Raw genomic sequence first — 16843 nt, 5'->3', positions numbered from 1 at the left:
CTCCACAAATGGGGAAGTTGGTCAGAGGATATTTTCCTTTATGCACAAAAAATAAGTAGTTAGCAACCCACAAGCCGTATGCTCTTCCACTGTGCTCCTGCTGTCCCCTTCAGTGAATCAAAGGAGAGTTGTGCAGTGGCTCATACAACATTCACAGAGGCACAAGCCTCAACGCTCAGAGGGAATCGATCAGATCACATGGTCCTGAGTCAGTCATGTCCTTCTGTGTTTTTTTTTTAAGACTTTTATTTGAAAGTCAGAGTTACACAGACAAGGAGAGAGAGACAGAGAAATCTTCTATCCTCTGGTTCACTCCTCAGATAGTCACATTAGCCAGAGCTGAGCCGATCCAAAGCCAGGAGCCAGGAGCTTCTTCTAGATCTCCCAAGTGGGTGCAGGGTACCAAGGGCTTGGGCCATTTTCTGCTGTTTTCCCAGGCCACAAACAGAGGGGTATATCATAAGTGGAGCAGCTGGGACTTAAACCAGAGCCCATATGAGATGCTGGCTCCACAAGCAGAAGGTTGGCTTTACTATGCATGGTGCCAGCTCCAGTCATTTCTTAACCTTCTATCACAGTCTATGAAAATCAGTGGCCTCTTTAGACTTTCTGTATCAAAAAACCAAAACATAAACAAACAAACAAAAAAAAACGATAGTGCAACACACAAATTTCCCTACATTTTCAGCAGCTTCACGGACACAATATGTGCTTGAATATTCTGGAATTCCAGAGATTCCTTACTAGGAATCACCATGTAAAAGCCCATTTGCCCTTCAACATCATGATTAGTAATCCCTAGGTTGAACAGTTTTGTTGGCTGTATACAGAGGAAATGATATGCCTGTCCAGTATAGGTTACATAGTGCAAACTGCAGATGAGCAAATGGTCTTCAGAAAATGGGAAAATTCCACTATATATCTTCTAAAATCAATTAGATGGCATATCTCATAAGTTTCAACAGAAAGGATGCCAAGGTCCAAATTGGAGTGATTAGATGCAATGGAGGTGAAGGGTGACAACCCAGAAGATGTTAGGATCGCAGCTCATTGTTAACATAGCAGTAATACTCGTTTGCATCCTCCACTTCATACACGTGCTCCTCAATGACGTAGATGTTGTCATTTGAACGTGGCCCCTGTGCCATGGCATTTGTTAACCCTGATGGGGGGAGGTTGGCCAAAGTGATGAGGCTGTGGAAATAAATGCTGCAGTTGAATTAAGCACTTCCTAGATGACACAGAACAGGGTTAAGAAAACAGGCTTCAAAAATACAGCAACTAAAGGTGGTGCACAACCATGATCACATACTGGTTGAGGGAGGAAAGTCCTAAAATGACAATAAAATAATTTGGGAACACTTGAAGATGTTTGAATTAATCTTAATATTCTTAGTCTTAAAAATGCTATATCCTCATTTTGAAGAGATGCAGGTTGGAATTTGGTGAAATGTCAAAATATTTGCATCTTCCTTACAAATGGTTCAAGGGGAAAAAAGATGTACATGGAGACTGAGATAAACCAGGCTGATCTAAACATTAAATGAGGGATTTAGGCAAAATGTTCTACTGTTCTTCATGCCATGAGTTCAATCTTTTCTGTGGGCCTGAGTGATTTCAAAAGGAAAAAGTAAAAGAAAATGAGTATGTCTTGAATCCAATCAGACTTGAGTTTGAATTCTGTGTCACTGGTCAGTTATAAGACTTTGGGTAAATTCATTTTGTTCTTTTTCTTTTCACTCCTTTTGACAAATAATTAGTGTGTTACTGTTCTGTGTAGCTGGATTTGTAGTATTAAACAAAACACAAAAATCCCATAATGTGGCATATAAACATCCTCATTTGACAAATAGGATGAGAGCCCCATCTCACGAGATGCTTGGTGAGTGCTTTTCCATTCAACCATCCACATAGATGAAGTGCTTGCTAAGAACCAGGGGGGTAGTAAGTCATATGGCACAGCAGTTCTGACATGCTATAGAACTGACTATCTATAGTTGGAGCTGAACATTAACCATGATATCATGGACAAGGAAGTAATGTTTGTATATATTATTGATGATTAGATGAATGTTATAGTTTAAAGTTTTAGTTCTAATAAAGAATATTTACATAGATAATCTAAAAGCAGTGATCATTAAATAGTTCGAGTAGAAGTTGATTGAATTATTGGAAATGCAGATACACACACACACACACACACACACACACACACGCACTGTCCTGGTTCATCCCAAATTCTCTTAAGGCCAGGAGCCAAAGCCAAGAGTTTGAACTCAATCCAGCTCTCTCGGGTGGGTAGAGGGAACCCAATTACTTAGGCCATCACCACTGTCTTCCAAGGTCCACATTAGCAGGAAGTTGGAGTCCAGTGACAAAATCAGGTATTAAATCCAGATGCTTAACCAATTGATGTATCTTATCTAGTATCTTTACTAATACCACCCCCCCACACACACCCATCACCTTTTGCTTGCCATTTACTTCAGATTACTTTGTCTCAAAGTATAATCTTCCCTTGCTACCTGGCAGGGATTAGTTCCAGAAAACTTACAGTAACCAAATTTCACAGATGCTGCATTTCTTCATATAAAACAGCAAGGTATTTGCATATCATCTATACATATCCTCCCATATACTTGAAAGAATCTCTATACTATATATGGGTATACTGATTATACCTAATGCAATGGAAATTATATATAAAAGGATATTATATTATATCACTTAGGAAATAAATGAAAAATCCGTATGTTCTATACAGACACAATTATCTTTTTTCAAATGTTCTCCAGAGGAAGTTTGTTGAGGACTGATGGGATACCATATTTTACTTAGTCTAAAGTGGTTTAGAAATAATTCAACAAATAGGGTGTTTTTTCTCAAAATATACTATATCTCATGCATGTAACAAATGTCACTAAAATTTAGAAACCTAGCAAAAATTAATATATAAACTATACTACCTGGGATAGATGTGTGCTTACAGTCAGGAATGAATATTAAGACACAGATACATAGTAGACCTATGGTTATCAAGCAGTGCTTGTACATTAGAACCACCTGGAGAGTTTCTAGAAATATACCTGTGCTTGGGCCCCATGTACAGAGATTCTGACTCAGTTGCTCTGGGGCTGGTCCCACCTTGCTATGCACAAGTCCCTAAGTAACTGTAATCAACAATCAGAACTGAAAACATCTAGGCTGAGCAATAGAAAATATCTATGAATTTATTCTAATTTACTTCTGTATTGTCAAAGTCCAGCCCAAACCTTGGTTATTATAGGTTTAGTACATTGGTTAAAAATAATTAACATAGAGATTCACAAACATTCCACATTAATAGAGGAAAAAACTTTAACTTTGTAATTCAACTGCCTACAGGTATGAAGAAGTAACTAGAGGAGGTTAGAGTTCTCACTTTGTTGTTAGGGTGAGGGCAAAACACAAATATAAGCTTAGCTCCCAAAACCCCAGAGCAAGATTTCCCAAAGCCTTCAAAATCCCCACCCACCCCCTTCTGCATTCCATCATTCTTACCTTGAATTCTTTAACTCCTCTTTGCTATGAGAATGCCCTAGGTTAAACAGGGGGGGAAAAGTCAATACAAATGCCTTCATAACATAAATGAGACAAGAAACAAAACAGAATCACTGGAGGCAAGAGTTGTTTAAGGAACAACTGGGTTTCAATCTGATTTAAAACAAACTTGGTCATATGCCTTAGTCTACTATATAGTTGGTGCTACAAAGTAACAAAGATGAATTTTTCTTATTTAAGAAACATTATGGAGCATCTATATGTGCCTGGAGATTGCCAGGCACCAAGGGAGACAAAGCTAAACTGGGAGCCCTAACTTGATAAATGACTTGACTTGCATTCTAGTGAAAGAGATTTGGGGTGGGCAGGGTGGAGGGTAGCAGGTGAAGAACAAGAACTTTTAAATAGTTAATGAAAAAGAAAATAATTTCTAATTATGATGTATTATGAAGGAAATCAGCAAAACACTGAAGCAGATCACAGAGAAGGTGGTCAGGGAAGAGTTGTCCGAGGACATGGCATTTGAGCTCAGATCTGAAAGGACAGAGTCAGCCAAGGAAAGGGCAAGGGAGAGCTCTCCCAACAGGGGACATCTTCCTGGGAGTTTTCAATAATCTCCAGATTACTAATAATACCTAAAGTAATGTACATGCTATGTACATGGTGTCATACTGTATTGTATAGGGAATAATGGCAAGTATTAAAAGTCTTCATGTGTTGAGTACACACACAATTTTTTTTCAACTGTCTTCCATTTGAGATTGGATGAGATCCCTTAAATGCAGAAAAGTCAGACTTGGGCAATCTGTGTATACACAAACATCAGATTTCTCCCTTGCCTCATGACACTTAACATAAACGAGGGTGATCCCTAATATCCAGAACCTGACAGATTTCAGAAAAGTAATGCTGCACCTTAACAGCCCGTCAACATCATATCCACGAGATCAACCCACAAACACCACTGGCTTCAGTGAGAAAACCACGGTGAGCGTGTGGGTAGGGCAGCTTCTTTTTCTGAACACTCATTTACCAGGAATGGCACAATTATAATACATCATAATCCCTTGTTTCAAACCCTATAACCATCAATCAATCTTGTGAGCTTGAGCAAGGTACTCAACTTCTCACATGTTGTTTCTCCTCCAGAATACTGTTTGTACTTACGTCATGTGGTACAAACAAATGTCTTAAAGCACATGAAGCACTTCAAAGGTTCCAGACACAGTCAGGATGCCTGGAACGCATCTCAGTTTTTCCTGGACTATTTAACTTTTGGCACTGAGAATCTAATATATTAGGAACCCTCTTTCAGTCCTGAGCCCATCAGGGGTGGTTGATAAATCTTCACTCACAGTCCCAGGTTTTTTGCTTATAATTAGTTGGAAAAGCTGATATAAGATCTCAGAGTCTGTCCTGACAGAAAAACATCCTACGTCACAGTTCTCAACATGTGTGAAGCTTCTGGGATAATGGAAATAGATATATTTTGATCACGACTGTGGAGTTCCCATTGTAAAAGTCCACCAAGATTCACCCATTGAACATACTTTAAAAACATCTATTATCTATAAATTATACCTAGTAAAGTTGTTTTTAATGTAAATAATGAGGAAAAAAAAAACATCTGTGATGAGTGCCATGACAGAGAAAACCAAGTTCTGGAACTTGGTCAAGACATAATGCTGAAGGAGCTGGTGCCGCTCCATGAAGAACTCTTGCCTGGGAAGCAGATACATGGAAACATGAATAGAACAAAGCGGTGTGTACTACCTTGGTTCCAAATGCACCTAGGCATATTTATGGGTGACAAAGATTAGTTTTCTTAACCAAAGATAAGAGAAGGGACACTCCAGCTTTTCTATTTCTTGATTCTGAAATCTTAGGGAGTAGCATTACCCTCTCCAAGCCTTGCTTTCCTCTGCTATAAAATGGGCATAGTAATATTATCTTATAGAATGATGATAACAAAATACATGCAAATATTTTTACATAATGCCTACCTGAAGCACTGTAAGTACTGAATAAAAACTGGCTATGATCTAATCATCCTTCAAAATCCTTAAAAATATGTATTTTTATTTAAGTTTATATTGCTTCCTACACAAGGAAGATAGAAGCAATGGCAAATGACTTACATTTTAGACTTAGAACGCCAAGGATAATAATTAGAGCTATCCCAGCAGAGACTCCTGCTCCAATGAAGACACGGAATCCAGTGGTTGCTGTGGAGTCTTGCAATTCAGTAGACAATGAGAATCCTGACTATAAAGACAAAGAGAATTTAAGCAGCAAACATCCAGGAACTGGCTGTGTACTCAGCCTCAGGATTTATGAAATGAAACACTCCCTTGATCGCATTATGTGACTGCAGGGACCTTGAAACCACCTTTCATTTGTTTTCTGGCAGATTAGCCTCAAATTGCCCCTAGAAAAAAGGATTGCTCTTGGGCCTGGCATGATGGTTCAATAGCTAAACCCTCACATTGCATGCACTGGAATCCCAAATGGGTGCTGGTTCCTGTCCCAGCTGCTCCATTTCGCATCCAGCTCCCTGCTTGTGGCCTGGGAAAGCAGTAGAGGATAGTCCAAAGCCAATCTCCCCTGTGGGAGACTGGCAAGAGGCTCTTGGTTCCTGATTTCAGGTCGGCTCAGCTCCAGCCATTGCAGCCACTTGGGGAATGAACCAGCAGATGGAAGATCTTTCTGCCTTTCTTCTCTCTGCAAACCTGCCTTTCTAAGAAAAATAAATAAAGTCATTAAAAAAGAAAAAAAATAAAAGAAGGAAAAGTACTGCCCCTCTATTTTAAGACAGCAGCAAAAACCACATGCCCTTCTGTGCAACAGCTCAAGGAACTCTCAGGAAATAGACTGCTCCTTCCCAAACACACAGAGATGCTGAAGTGCAGTCTTGTTCTTTCAGAATGTCCTGGTTGGTGCTCCGCCAGAGAGTTTCAGAGTAGTCTATGATCTTACAGTGAAAATTCTAATTGTCACAGAAAAACAGAGATTTAAGACCCCAGCCTGCAGCCAGAGTCTTGGGTAGAAATTTCTGATCCATTACTATGAACCCAGTGACTTTGCACAGTGCCTGGTAGAATTAACTGACAAAAAGTAGCAAGTGCTTAGCACCAGACCAGGTTTGCAGGAAATACTTAGTAAATAATAGTTATTATAGCTACTATTCAGGGTAATTTTCTGCTGAAAGTCACAAAAACTCTTCTGTTTCTAAAATATTAGCCCATTTTCTCTTGTTGAAAGCAATGAGAGTAAGCACTTGGAGGGAATAGGCATTTAGCTTAGCAGTTAAGACGTTTGTGTCCCACACCAGAGCATTTGGGTTCAATTCCCAGCTGCAGCTGCTGCCTTGACTAACTTTAATGTAGACCCTGGAGAACAGAGCTAAAGGCTCAAGTGTTTGGGTCTCAGCACCCATGTGGGAGTCTTGGGTTGAGTTATCAGTTCCCACAGCTAAAACAATTCTTTGCCTCATTATCTCCCAAATATTAATTTTTTTAAAAAGTTTAAAAACAAGTATAAGTCAAGGAGGTTTAATGGTCCATTTATTCAACACACATTTACACATTTATTCCAAACATACTACTCTTGCAGCAGCAGGAGTCCTCTGTGCAAGGTGCTGTGCATTATGCACTGGGGGCACTCCAAGCTACTTAAAAGGCAGTCTTTCATCTCAAAGAGAGGAGGGACAAGCAAAAGATGCTAGGCATCGATTGTGAATATCCAAGGAGGAGAGAGAGTCAAGTGAATACTGATTCCTGGATACATCCTTCAAGAATTTTAAGTCCTGATAACACTTGTTTTCTAAAGATTTTCCTCTTCCTCTGAGGAGGTAGGGAACACTAAAATCATGATTAGCTGAGTGTTTAATTCATAGGTGAAGATACAAATAGTTGGCTTTTAATAATTCCAATTGGTGTCTGGAGGATGTAAATTGATATATATGTACATATATATAAAGTCCTTCTTGCTGTCTTTTAATGGAAGCAAAAGAGAATGTATTCTAAGGAGATACAATCTTGGAGTCCTCCATAGTGGCACCCCGGTTTGTGACAGTGGAGAAGGGCAAAGTTCTATCACTTCCTCTTTCTGGTTTTTCAGAGCTCACTGTGGTACATGCTCTTCCCGCACACAACCTCACTTCCTCCCTCCAGCGGGCCTGTGTAATTAGAATTGTCACATCACCAACAAGCTGTCAGCAAGGCCCAACAAGCTGAAGTGTAGGGAGGGTCAGACTTCTGCCCCAAGCAGAGGAGGGGCATAAAGGCCATGTAAAGCCAGATGTTGTTGTTGTTGCTAAGCATTATGTTTGCTCACACACAAAAGGGCTACTTACTGTTTGATTTTTGTCATGGAGAGTCTGTATCTCTGCAACAAAAGGAGATCATAGTCAGCAATGCTATCTTTTGTCTGAATTTTAAATGTTTGAAATTGTATGTTGATGCATTTGAACCTAATTTCACTTCATATTCTTTATAATACTTGGAAGACCAACAAAAAGTTATTTTAGTATGATCATTATGACCCCTTGCACAGATTTGATGAAACAGATTTCTGCCAGGAAGTCCAATATTGAAGACATAATCTTTTTTTGTCCACAAGACCCTAACAGACTCTACTAAAATCTAGTGACATTGTTAATATTTGGACATTTTATCCTGATTAGACCTTGAAAGACAACAAAAACTCATTTTCCTAAATTTTTTTTTATCAGTTACTTGCTAGAAGAGACACAGTATTTACTAGAAGAGAGACAGTTGCCTACAAATGGAAACAGCTCTAACTTACCAGGAGTCAGGTATTGCGCTAAACATTTTTAATGAAATATATCATGTGACATTCAGAACAACTGCCTTAAGTGATCATTCTTCTGCTTACACAGATAAAGAAACTGGAAAGTGGGCAAATGATTATTTAAGGTCATACAGTTTGGTGAGTGCTAGAAATAGTCTTCAATTTAACACACATTTTTTGTTGTTTGTTTTTCATTTTTGTTTTTGTTTGGAAGGCAGAGTTACAGAGAGAAAAGTCTCACATCTGTTGGTTTATTTCACAAATGCCAATAACAGCAAGTGCAGGGCCAGATGAAGCAGGACTCAGGAGCTTCTTCCTGTGGTCTCCCCTGGGGGTACACAGGCCGTGTTCTGCTGCTTCCCTAGGCACATTAGAATGCAGCTGGATTGGAAGTGGAGCAGTGAGGACTTGAACTCACACCCACATAGGATGCTGATACACCTACACAGGATGCCGATGCTGCTTTTGGCAGCTTTACTGGCTACATCATGCTGCCAGCCTCCAACACAAGGCTTTAAATGTGCACGCTAAATCGTATGGATTTTAACAGCCTTCCTTCCCACCAGCACTGTCACACCATGAGATGTTCACCTTGCTCAGTTGCATGCTCATCTTTCCTTTCATTTGTTTATTTCTTCATCTGTGTAGATATTCACAGGCTACTCATCTCTACCCTATGCCAGGCACAAGGGACGGCAAAGCAAGCCAGATGGGTACAGACCTTGCAGACACTGTATTCGAAAATAAATACAGTCAGCTGTGGGCAAACTAAGCATGCTTACTCATCTTTCTGGCTGAGTCAGAGACTTCGCAAGCCCTTAAATATCAGCATCATCTTCTGAAAACCTCAAAATCTAACTACTTTAACGTATGCAAAGTAGTCAACCAAATTCTAGTTTCAAAGACTATAATTTAAATATAAAGGCATAGGCTCAAATTTAAAACTACCTACGGGGAGTGGGAAAAACAGCAAAAAGGTAATGATACATTTACCATTGCTGTTATTACCCAAAAGGAATTTAAAGCATTAAAACCACATAGGTGGAACTTCTAAGTAAACAAGAATCTAACCACACACAAGAATTTCATATGGCAATTCAGTTTCTACTTCCCCATAAACATTATTCTTAGTCTAAATGGCATGACTGTCAGTTTTTTTGCTTTTTTTTTTAACTTAACTTGGTTATGAAACTGATCAGTGATACCAAGCAGTGCTGTGAAAGTTTTTCTTAGAGGACCCAAGGCTTGGCTAGCACGAAGCCAGCAGTGGCAAGGACTGCGACGCCCTTAAAAGTACTGTATAACTTCAGTAGTTGCCACCTATTCGAAGCTAATTTTGTGTCATTTTGCTTAGCAATACAAAAGCACAATTTCATTTCATGCTCACCACAAACATGTACATATTATTATTTTGCACATCTTCCAGCTGAATGTGTATTTTGCCCCAGTTCATACAATTTTTAATTGGAGAGAGGACATACCTGTGACCCAGCCCTGCCTTCTTCAGGCAGGACACAGAGGTTGTATCTGTTATGTGTTAGAGATAAGTTTAGTACATTCCACAGCCTTTGGAATTCTGAAAGTTCCACTCAGTTTTTATCAAGCATATCAGATGCACCCACATCCCACATTTAAAAAGAAGTTACAACTATGTAGAAAATAGACTTGCTGATGACTGACATGACGTTACATGTTCTAGATATTAAACACCCACTCATTTCTATTTCTCTTCCAATTTTTGAATCATGACTTTTTCTAATTTAAATAATCTCTTAGCCACTTCCATAAAAAGCTCAGAGATTTGGGGTACTGAGCCCACGGGCCCTTAAGCAAAAGATGGCCTCATTATTGGTGTGCTAAAGGGAAGGAGTAAGCAAAACTACAGAGAAAGAGACTCAGCTCCCCACCCTTTCCATGCCTGTATGTGTGAACACAGCATTTGTCCTGAGCATTGAAGTCCAGAATGGGAAAGCAGAACTACACAACCTCTCAAGTCCTTTCTATGTCTGTGATTCTAAATTCTTGAAATATGGGGCTTGAACCGATGGGGTTGATATGGTGGTTCTACAGGCTAATCTGCCACCTGTTACCAAATGGGTGCCAGTCATATCCCAGCTGCTCCACTCCTATCCAGCTCTATGATTATGGCCTGGGGAAGCAGCAGAGGATGGCTCAAGTCCTTGGGACCCTGCATCCACATAGGAGACACAATAAGGTGTCTGGCTCCTGACTTTGAATCGGCTTAGCTCCAACCATTGCAGCTACTTAGGAAGCGAACCATGAGACAGAGTATCTTTCTCTGTGTATCTCCTTCTCTCTATAAATCTCTTTTCAATCACATAATTTTTTAAAAAGAAAATACAATGATAACATACCAAAAATATTGCATATGACTTGATTAGTCCAAAATTTGATTATCTGTTCCCACCATAATTAATTTTTCCATCAACTATGTCAGATGCACTAGCTTCCAATTATTAGAAGGGAAGTCAGGACTGAACCCTTAAAAATTAAAACATAAGGGTCCTGAGCCTGGTGCAGTAGCCTAGCAGCTAAAGTCCTCATCTTGAACATGTTGGGATCCCGTATGAGCGCTGTGTCTAATTCTGGCAGCCCTGCTTCCCATCAAGCTCCCTGTCTGTAGCCTAAGAAAGCAGTCAAGGACAGCCCAAAGCCTTAGGATCTTGCACCTGTGTGGGAGACCTGGAAGAGGCTCCTGGTTCCTGCCTTTGGATCGGCTCAGCTCCGACCATTGTGACCGCTTGGGGAATGAACCATCGGATGGAGGGTCTTCCTCTCTGTCTCTCCTCCTCTCTGTATATCTGACTTTCCAATAAAAATAAATAATTTTTTTTTTAAAAAAAAGTTAAGGATTTGGCACTGTTGCACTGTGGGTTAAGCAGGCATATGGACACTGATTTGAGACCTAGTTGCTCCACTTTCTATCCAGCTGCCTGCTAATAGGTCTGGGAAAGCAGCAGAAGATGAGCAAGTACTTGGGTCCCTGTATGCCCACGGAAGACTTGGATGAGGCTTCTGGCTCCTGACTGGCCTGGTCCAGTCCTAGTTATTATGACCATTTGAGGAGCAAACCAGCAGATGGAAGATATCTTTCTATCATCTCCCTCTTCTCTCTAACTCAGTCTTTCAAATAAATAAATAAATAAATAAATAAATAAATATTTTCATAAAACAAATTAAAGTAGATTAGTATTTTAATAGTAACTAATATTTGAGTTCTTTCTATGGAATATGGACACTCTGCCGAACACCTGACCCACATTCTCATGTTGAATTTTTACAACAGCCTTTACGAAGTAGAGATTGAAACTCCCTTATTGTTGAAATGAAGAAACCGATGTCACAATATTGAAGCATCTTTACTGAACTCACAGAGTTAGTAAGAAAAACAAAATTGAGAACTTGCTCCATTTACTACAGAAATACTTAAGCACAATCTCACTCTGGCTCATCATAGTACCAACAGCACTTAGGATGACAGCTAACATCACTGAGTCCACACTGTGCTCACACCCAGAACTAAGCAATTTCAACTTGCAGCTTTGCTATTTCATGTTATGGTGTGACACTGGCTATAACAGGCTTGCCAATTATCATCTTATTTTGTAGAAAAAAAGAAAAAGAGCTCCAGAGAGCCTGAGAGAGACAAGGGGTATGCCCAGCAATAACTCAAGATTAACCTTCTTAATCAATGAACTTGAGGTCTACTCTTTCTGCTCCTCCTCTTCCCTTGCAGCCCAGAAATGCCCTTGATGAACTACATGAATCATTCAGCTACTCCTTCCCAGACAGGAACCAAAGCAGTCCATGAGCTTTATCCCATTTAGAAGAACACTACAATCATCTAATGCAAGCTAAAAGATGCATCAAAAATGTCAGGAAAATGTGAATTACAACAATTCCGTGCCTGGATTTCAAAACTGTTTGCACCAAAATCAACTTATGTTTAAATTTCTACTTTCCTGAAAACTTTGAAATACCCTCATAAGAGCCCCCCTAACACAGGCTAGGTTTAGCTCATGCTAAAATATTATCTGGAGTACGTTAGAAAATGGTAAGGACAACATAATGAGCTTTTCTCATTAAGTCAAATTTACTTAATGTATAAGAAATACCTAGTTTTTATTAAGTTCTTTTAAACTAAAATGTAAATAAAAGAATGACTAAAAGATTATCTTTTTTAGTACAAGAGTGGCATAGAAGACAGAAGATTTATTTTATCCTTATTTGGCAAAACATGGACATTACCAAAACTCTTAGGAAGTGGGGAATTTTACTGAGTTGTAAGTTTGAAAACCTCTAAACCCACTCCTTAGACGAAAAAGAAAGCTCAGTTCCATAGAAGTGAAAAATCTTGGCTCAGGTCATATGACTCATGTGTAGGCTTTTCCCCAACATAGGTGTCTCCTCCAGTTCCCTCCCCTCAAACACTGTTTCATATATCTCAACATTTTCCCATGTTTAGAACCCTTAGAACTGAGAAACCTGCTAAGGGCTTCCTGCTGTGCCCCATGTATGATTACCTGATCCATGTTGCTCGGTAGTAAGCATCCTTGGAAAGGCTGTAGTACAGTCTGTCTGTGGAGTCGGAGCAGGGGTGACCTTGGCTAGTATGAGAAACCAACAGAAGGATGAGATTTCTCTGGGAGCAGAGGGCTTGTTCTAAAGCATTAAAGGGGAGGCAGGAAAAACAAGGAAGACAACAAATAAAGAGAAACTTATCTTTAGCCTCCTAACCTACCTAGACACCTCTGCCTAGAGGGCGTCACTTACTTTAACTATTTGATGGGAGTAAAATCCAGACCATGTTGTTACAGTTTCCTTATTAACAACAAAACCAACAGTCACGCAAGTGACCACACTAAAGCATTTACATACAAAGTATTTCATAAGATCTTTCTGGTGGACACCAATGCTAAATGGGTACAAAATGGGTACTCTGTAATTCTTGAAACATACAACTACATGCACCGCCCCTCCTCCCCCCCACCCCCACCTCCGTATCCCAGTGCATAAACCAGTGCTTCACCATCCTGGCTACACCTGGCAAAGACCTTGCCTAACACTATTCTCAGACTTAGCCTCCAGAGATGCTGATCCCTCTGATTTGTGGGTGGGGTTCAGGCATTTGTAGTTGTATAAAGATTTTCTTTGTAAGTGATTCTAAGCAAGAATTGGGGTCTCGAACCACTGGTACAGGCCTTTACTCCTGTTTTATAGATACTAGATGGAGTAATAAAATATGAAACATCACTGGTCTTCACTGGTGGGATCTGGTAACTATTTGGTCTTGCAAACCCAACACCAGGGCTGTAATTTAAGAGACCAGAAGTAAAAAGCAATCAATCTATTTAATAGGAATCGTAGGCAAACTGTATACATAAAGAAGGCTGTAAGGTTCCACTCACATGGTTTGATGACCAACTCCAGGTTCAACTTTTTATCATTTAGGATGCCTGGGTACTCTATCCGGCAGCAGTAGGTCCCGCTGTCTTCTGCAGTCACATTCTCTATGGTCAGGGACACGTTCCCTTTGTGGAGATTCCCCTTTAGTTGGTATCTGCTAGATCGCTGGTATTTCACGTTGCTTTCATCAGTGCTGAGAACTCTATTGTGGCACTGAGACAAAGGGCAGGCCGCCTTCCCCCAGCACACAGGAAAAAGATTCTCTGAGGAGGCTGGAGTGTAGCTACAGGGCAGATAAGCATTCTGACCCACCTCAAACACATACTGCGCTTCCAAAGATCCTGAAAAGAGAGGGAAAGAAAATAAATCCCATGCAGTGTGGGGGGTTCCAGCTCAGGAAAACACAGGTGATGGGTTCCAGAAAGAAGACGAAGCCACTGCTGCTGTTGTGTTTGAAGGATGATTAATTGTGCCAGTGGTTTGCAAGGGATCAGAAGTGCCTGCCTGTTAACACGCAGACTGCTTCGCTCAACCGCTAGAGTTATTCAGATGGACTGGGTGAAGCTTGGGAATTTGTGTTTCTAGCAGCTCCTGGATATTGCTGCCATAGCTGGTCTTGGATCCTCACTTTCAGAACTACTGCCCCAGGAGAGACTGGAAGACCAGTTCCGTGAGTGTGACAGGACAGAGCAATGGAAAGAGGCAATCATATGGTAAATCACTGTTAGCCAGAAAAATGATCAAGAAAGCCCACATTAACATAAATCTCTGTCCCATTTATTTACTTGAAAGGTAGAGTAAGAGAGAGAGCATGCATCCATACACTGACTTACTACCCCAAGTCGCTCCAATAGCCAAGCTGGGCCAGGCTGAAGCTGCTAAGAACTCCATCTGGGTGTCCTACACGGGTAGCCACGGGTAGTCCAGCTCTTGGACTACCATCTACTGCCTCACAAGAGCATTAGCAGGGAGCTGGATTGAAAGCAGAATATTTAGGACTTGAATGCCATTCTAATATAGAATGTAGGAGTCCCAAGCAATGGTTTAGCCCACCATGCCACAACATTATCCCTCTCCGTCACTTATTTTTCAAAACACCAGGTAAAAATTATGGCCAAATAAGTACTTTTGAAATCATTAACAGGTTGTTTGGAGGTTTAAAACCAATTTCTTAAAAATATAACATGCATTCATCTATATGCAATAAAACCTTCAAGTATCACGAACAGAGTGATCTCTTCTGTCACTTTTTTTTTTAAAATTTCCCAGCTCCCCTTCCTAGAACCTGTAATTAGGAAATGTCCACATATCACTGCTACCTGGTGGCACACACATACTTACAGAAACCTAATACAAACACTGGTCTATCCTCCGTTTCTTTCAGAAACATTCCAACCTGAGACATTCTACACCAATGTCTTTCATCAGACTCATTGTCCACATCATACATTTATCGCATATATTTCCTCACTCTCCCACAGAGGGGCATTCAAGCAGCTTCCAAACTCTTACAACTCGTGTTATCACAAGCAACGTTGCTACGACCAGGCTTGTATCCCTCTCCCTTACACTCATACACCATCATTCTCCCATTACAAGTACCCATGTCCCAACTTACTTGTACATAGCACCAGCACCAGCAGAAGCAAGACACAATCAAAGCAACAATGTGAAAACATGGATTCTGCAGAAGAAACTCTGGCGGAACACTCTTTGAACTGTACTGAGGACTTCTGTCTCTACTCCACAGTCACACGAGCAGAAGTCACCCTCAAGGAGCACCGCCAGCGCGTCAATGATTTCTGTGTCAATGCTACCACGTCTACTGTCACATCAAAGGAAAACCCCAGTTCTCCGTCATGCTGCACCGCACACATCCTGTATGCATTCTGATATCTATTTTCTGCTGTCTACAAAGAGGAAGTAGTACTAGAGAGTAAGGAAAGTGCTAGTGGAGACAAGGAGAGAGAAGCTTCTAAAATCTCACATTGAAATTGGCCTGAAATGGACCAACCCATTATCTAACAGGAAACACAGTATGACCATATCACGCACCAGTACAGCCAAAGCAGCCGGCCAGGCAGACTGTAGCCAGTGCTTAGGAAGCATCTACTTGGTGCAAGGCACTAGACCAGGAGGTTGAGGGCACAGCAATGACTGGTATGTCCCTTATTGTCACATTTGTTGACAATTTATACTCTGATTAAGAGCCTCATTCATATCCTTGTTAAAATGCAGGTTAGGTTAAGTTCCATAATTCTGCAAGAACTTAGTTCCTCATTTATGATGTTTATAAAATGGAGATATTAAGTGCAAATGCATACCTTCCTCCTCTGATATTCTGATTCTGACCTTGGTAGTGTCAAATTCTCCATATGGAGACAGACATGTTCCTATCTGCATTGCCTCCTTCCCCCCTCCCAAGGATGGAGTTGAGGCGAGCCTCAGTAGTCACCTCTCTGGCATATGCAGAAGGCTCCTTTCATCTCAGAGTATCCATTACTGAGGTAAAGTTTCAGACCCAAGTACTCTCACAGTAAGAGTGACTTTATATGGCTGGCTATCTTAACAGCCAAAGCTTCTTGATAAAAGGGAAGTGAGTTCTGAGGCTCAGTGGTTTCTGAAATTCCTGTGAGCTTCCTCAATGTTTCGTTTTCCTGAATTTCTCTGTCACTCACACCTACGCTGTTAAACACATTTACTACAAATATTGGATGTGTTCAAAGTGCATATATTTCTGTAGACTCAACTAATGGCAGTATTCAAGAGATCACAGTCAATTTCCCCATTTTGTGAAAAAAGAAATTAAAACCAATATCAATTTGCCTAAAGAGACATGATTAGTGATTAGAATAAGAACGCAAGTCCCTAAGCTCCAGATTTTTCCAACTGTAAATTATTTCATGAATTTAATTTTGCGCTTTATGTCTGCTCACATAACTAATAACAACCACCAAATGTCCAGATTCAAGCATAAAGTAGCATTGAGTGAGTGAGTGGTCGGGGTGGCATTACTGAGCAGATGACCTTAGGCAAGACTCTTCAAAGCTTCAGCTTCAGTTTC

The 16843-nt window shown here is 40.4% G+C and overlaps 1 protein-coding gene across 3 annotated transcripts; it reads right to left on the bottom strand.

Moving 5' to 3' along the window:
* Window positions 1-1028: 1028 nt before the first annotated feature.
* HAVCR2 (hepatitis A virus cellular receptor 2) lies at window positions 1029-15769 on the bottom strand. 3 transcript variants are annotated; one of them, XM_040990632.1, is made up of 7 exons: window positions 15398-15769; window positions 13782-14120; window positions 12877-12980; window positions 8722-8733; window positions 5679-5805; window positions 3541-3577; window positions 1029-1194 (listed from the first exon to the last, which is right to left on the bottom strand). In XM_040990632.1, exons 1-7 carry the CDS (start codon window positions 15456-15458, stop codon window positions 1035-1037), a joined length of 840 nt encoding a protein of 279 aa, XP_040846566.1. In that variant the 5' UTR covers window positions 15459-15769; the 3' UTR covers window positions 1029-1034. The 3 variants fall into 3 exon arrangements, with proteins under 3 accessions (XP_040846566.1, XP_040846476.1, XP_040846658.1); XM_040990542.1 differs by lacking the exon at window positions 8722-8733 and adding an exon at window positions 7895-7926 and having other exon boundaries at window positions 12897-12980; XM_040990724.1 differs by lacking the exons at window positions 3541-3577; window positions 8722-8733 and adding an exon at window positions 7895-7926 and having other exon boundaries at window positions 12897-12980.
* Window positions 15770-16843: the final 1074 nt, after the last annotated feature.

Source organism: Ochotona curzoniae, unplaced genomic scaffold (assembly GCF_017591425.1).
Source record: "Ochotona curzoniae isolate NIBS_2020 unplaced genomic scaffold, NIBS_Ocur_1.0 contig_1, whole genome shotgun sequence".
Classification (NCBI taxonomy): Eukaryota; Metazoa; Chordata; class Mammalia; order Lagomorpha; family Ochotonidae; genus Ochotona; species Ochotona curzoniae.
The sequence above is the reverse complement of the archived record's forward strand: the minus strand, read 5'-3'. Positions and strand labels throughout refer to the sequence as shown.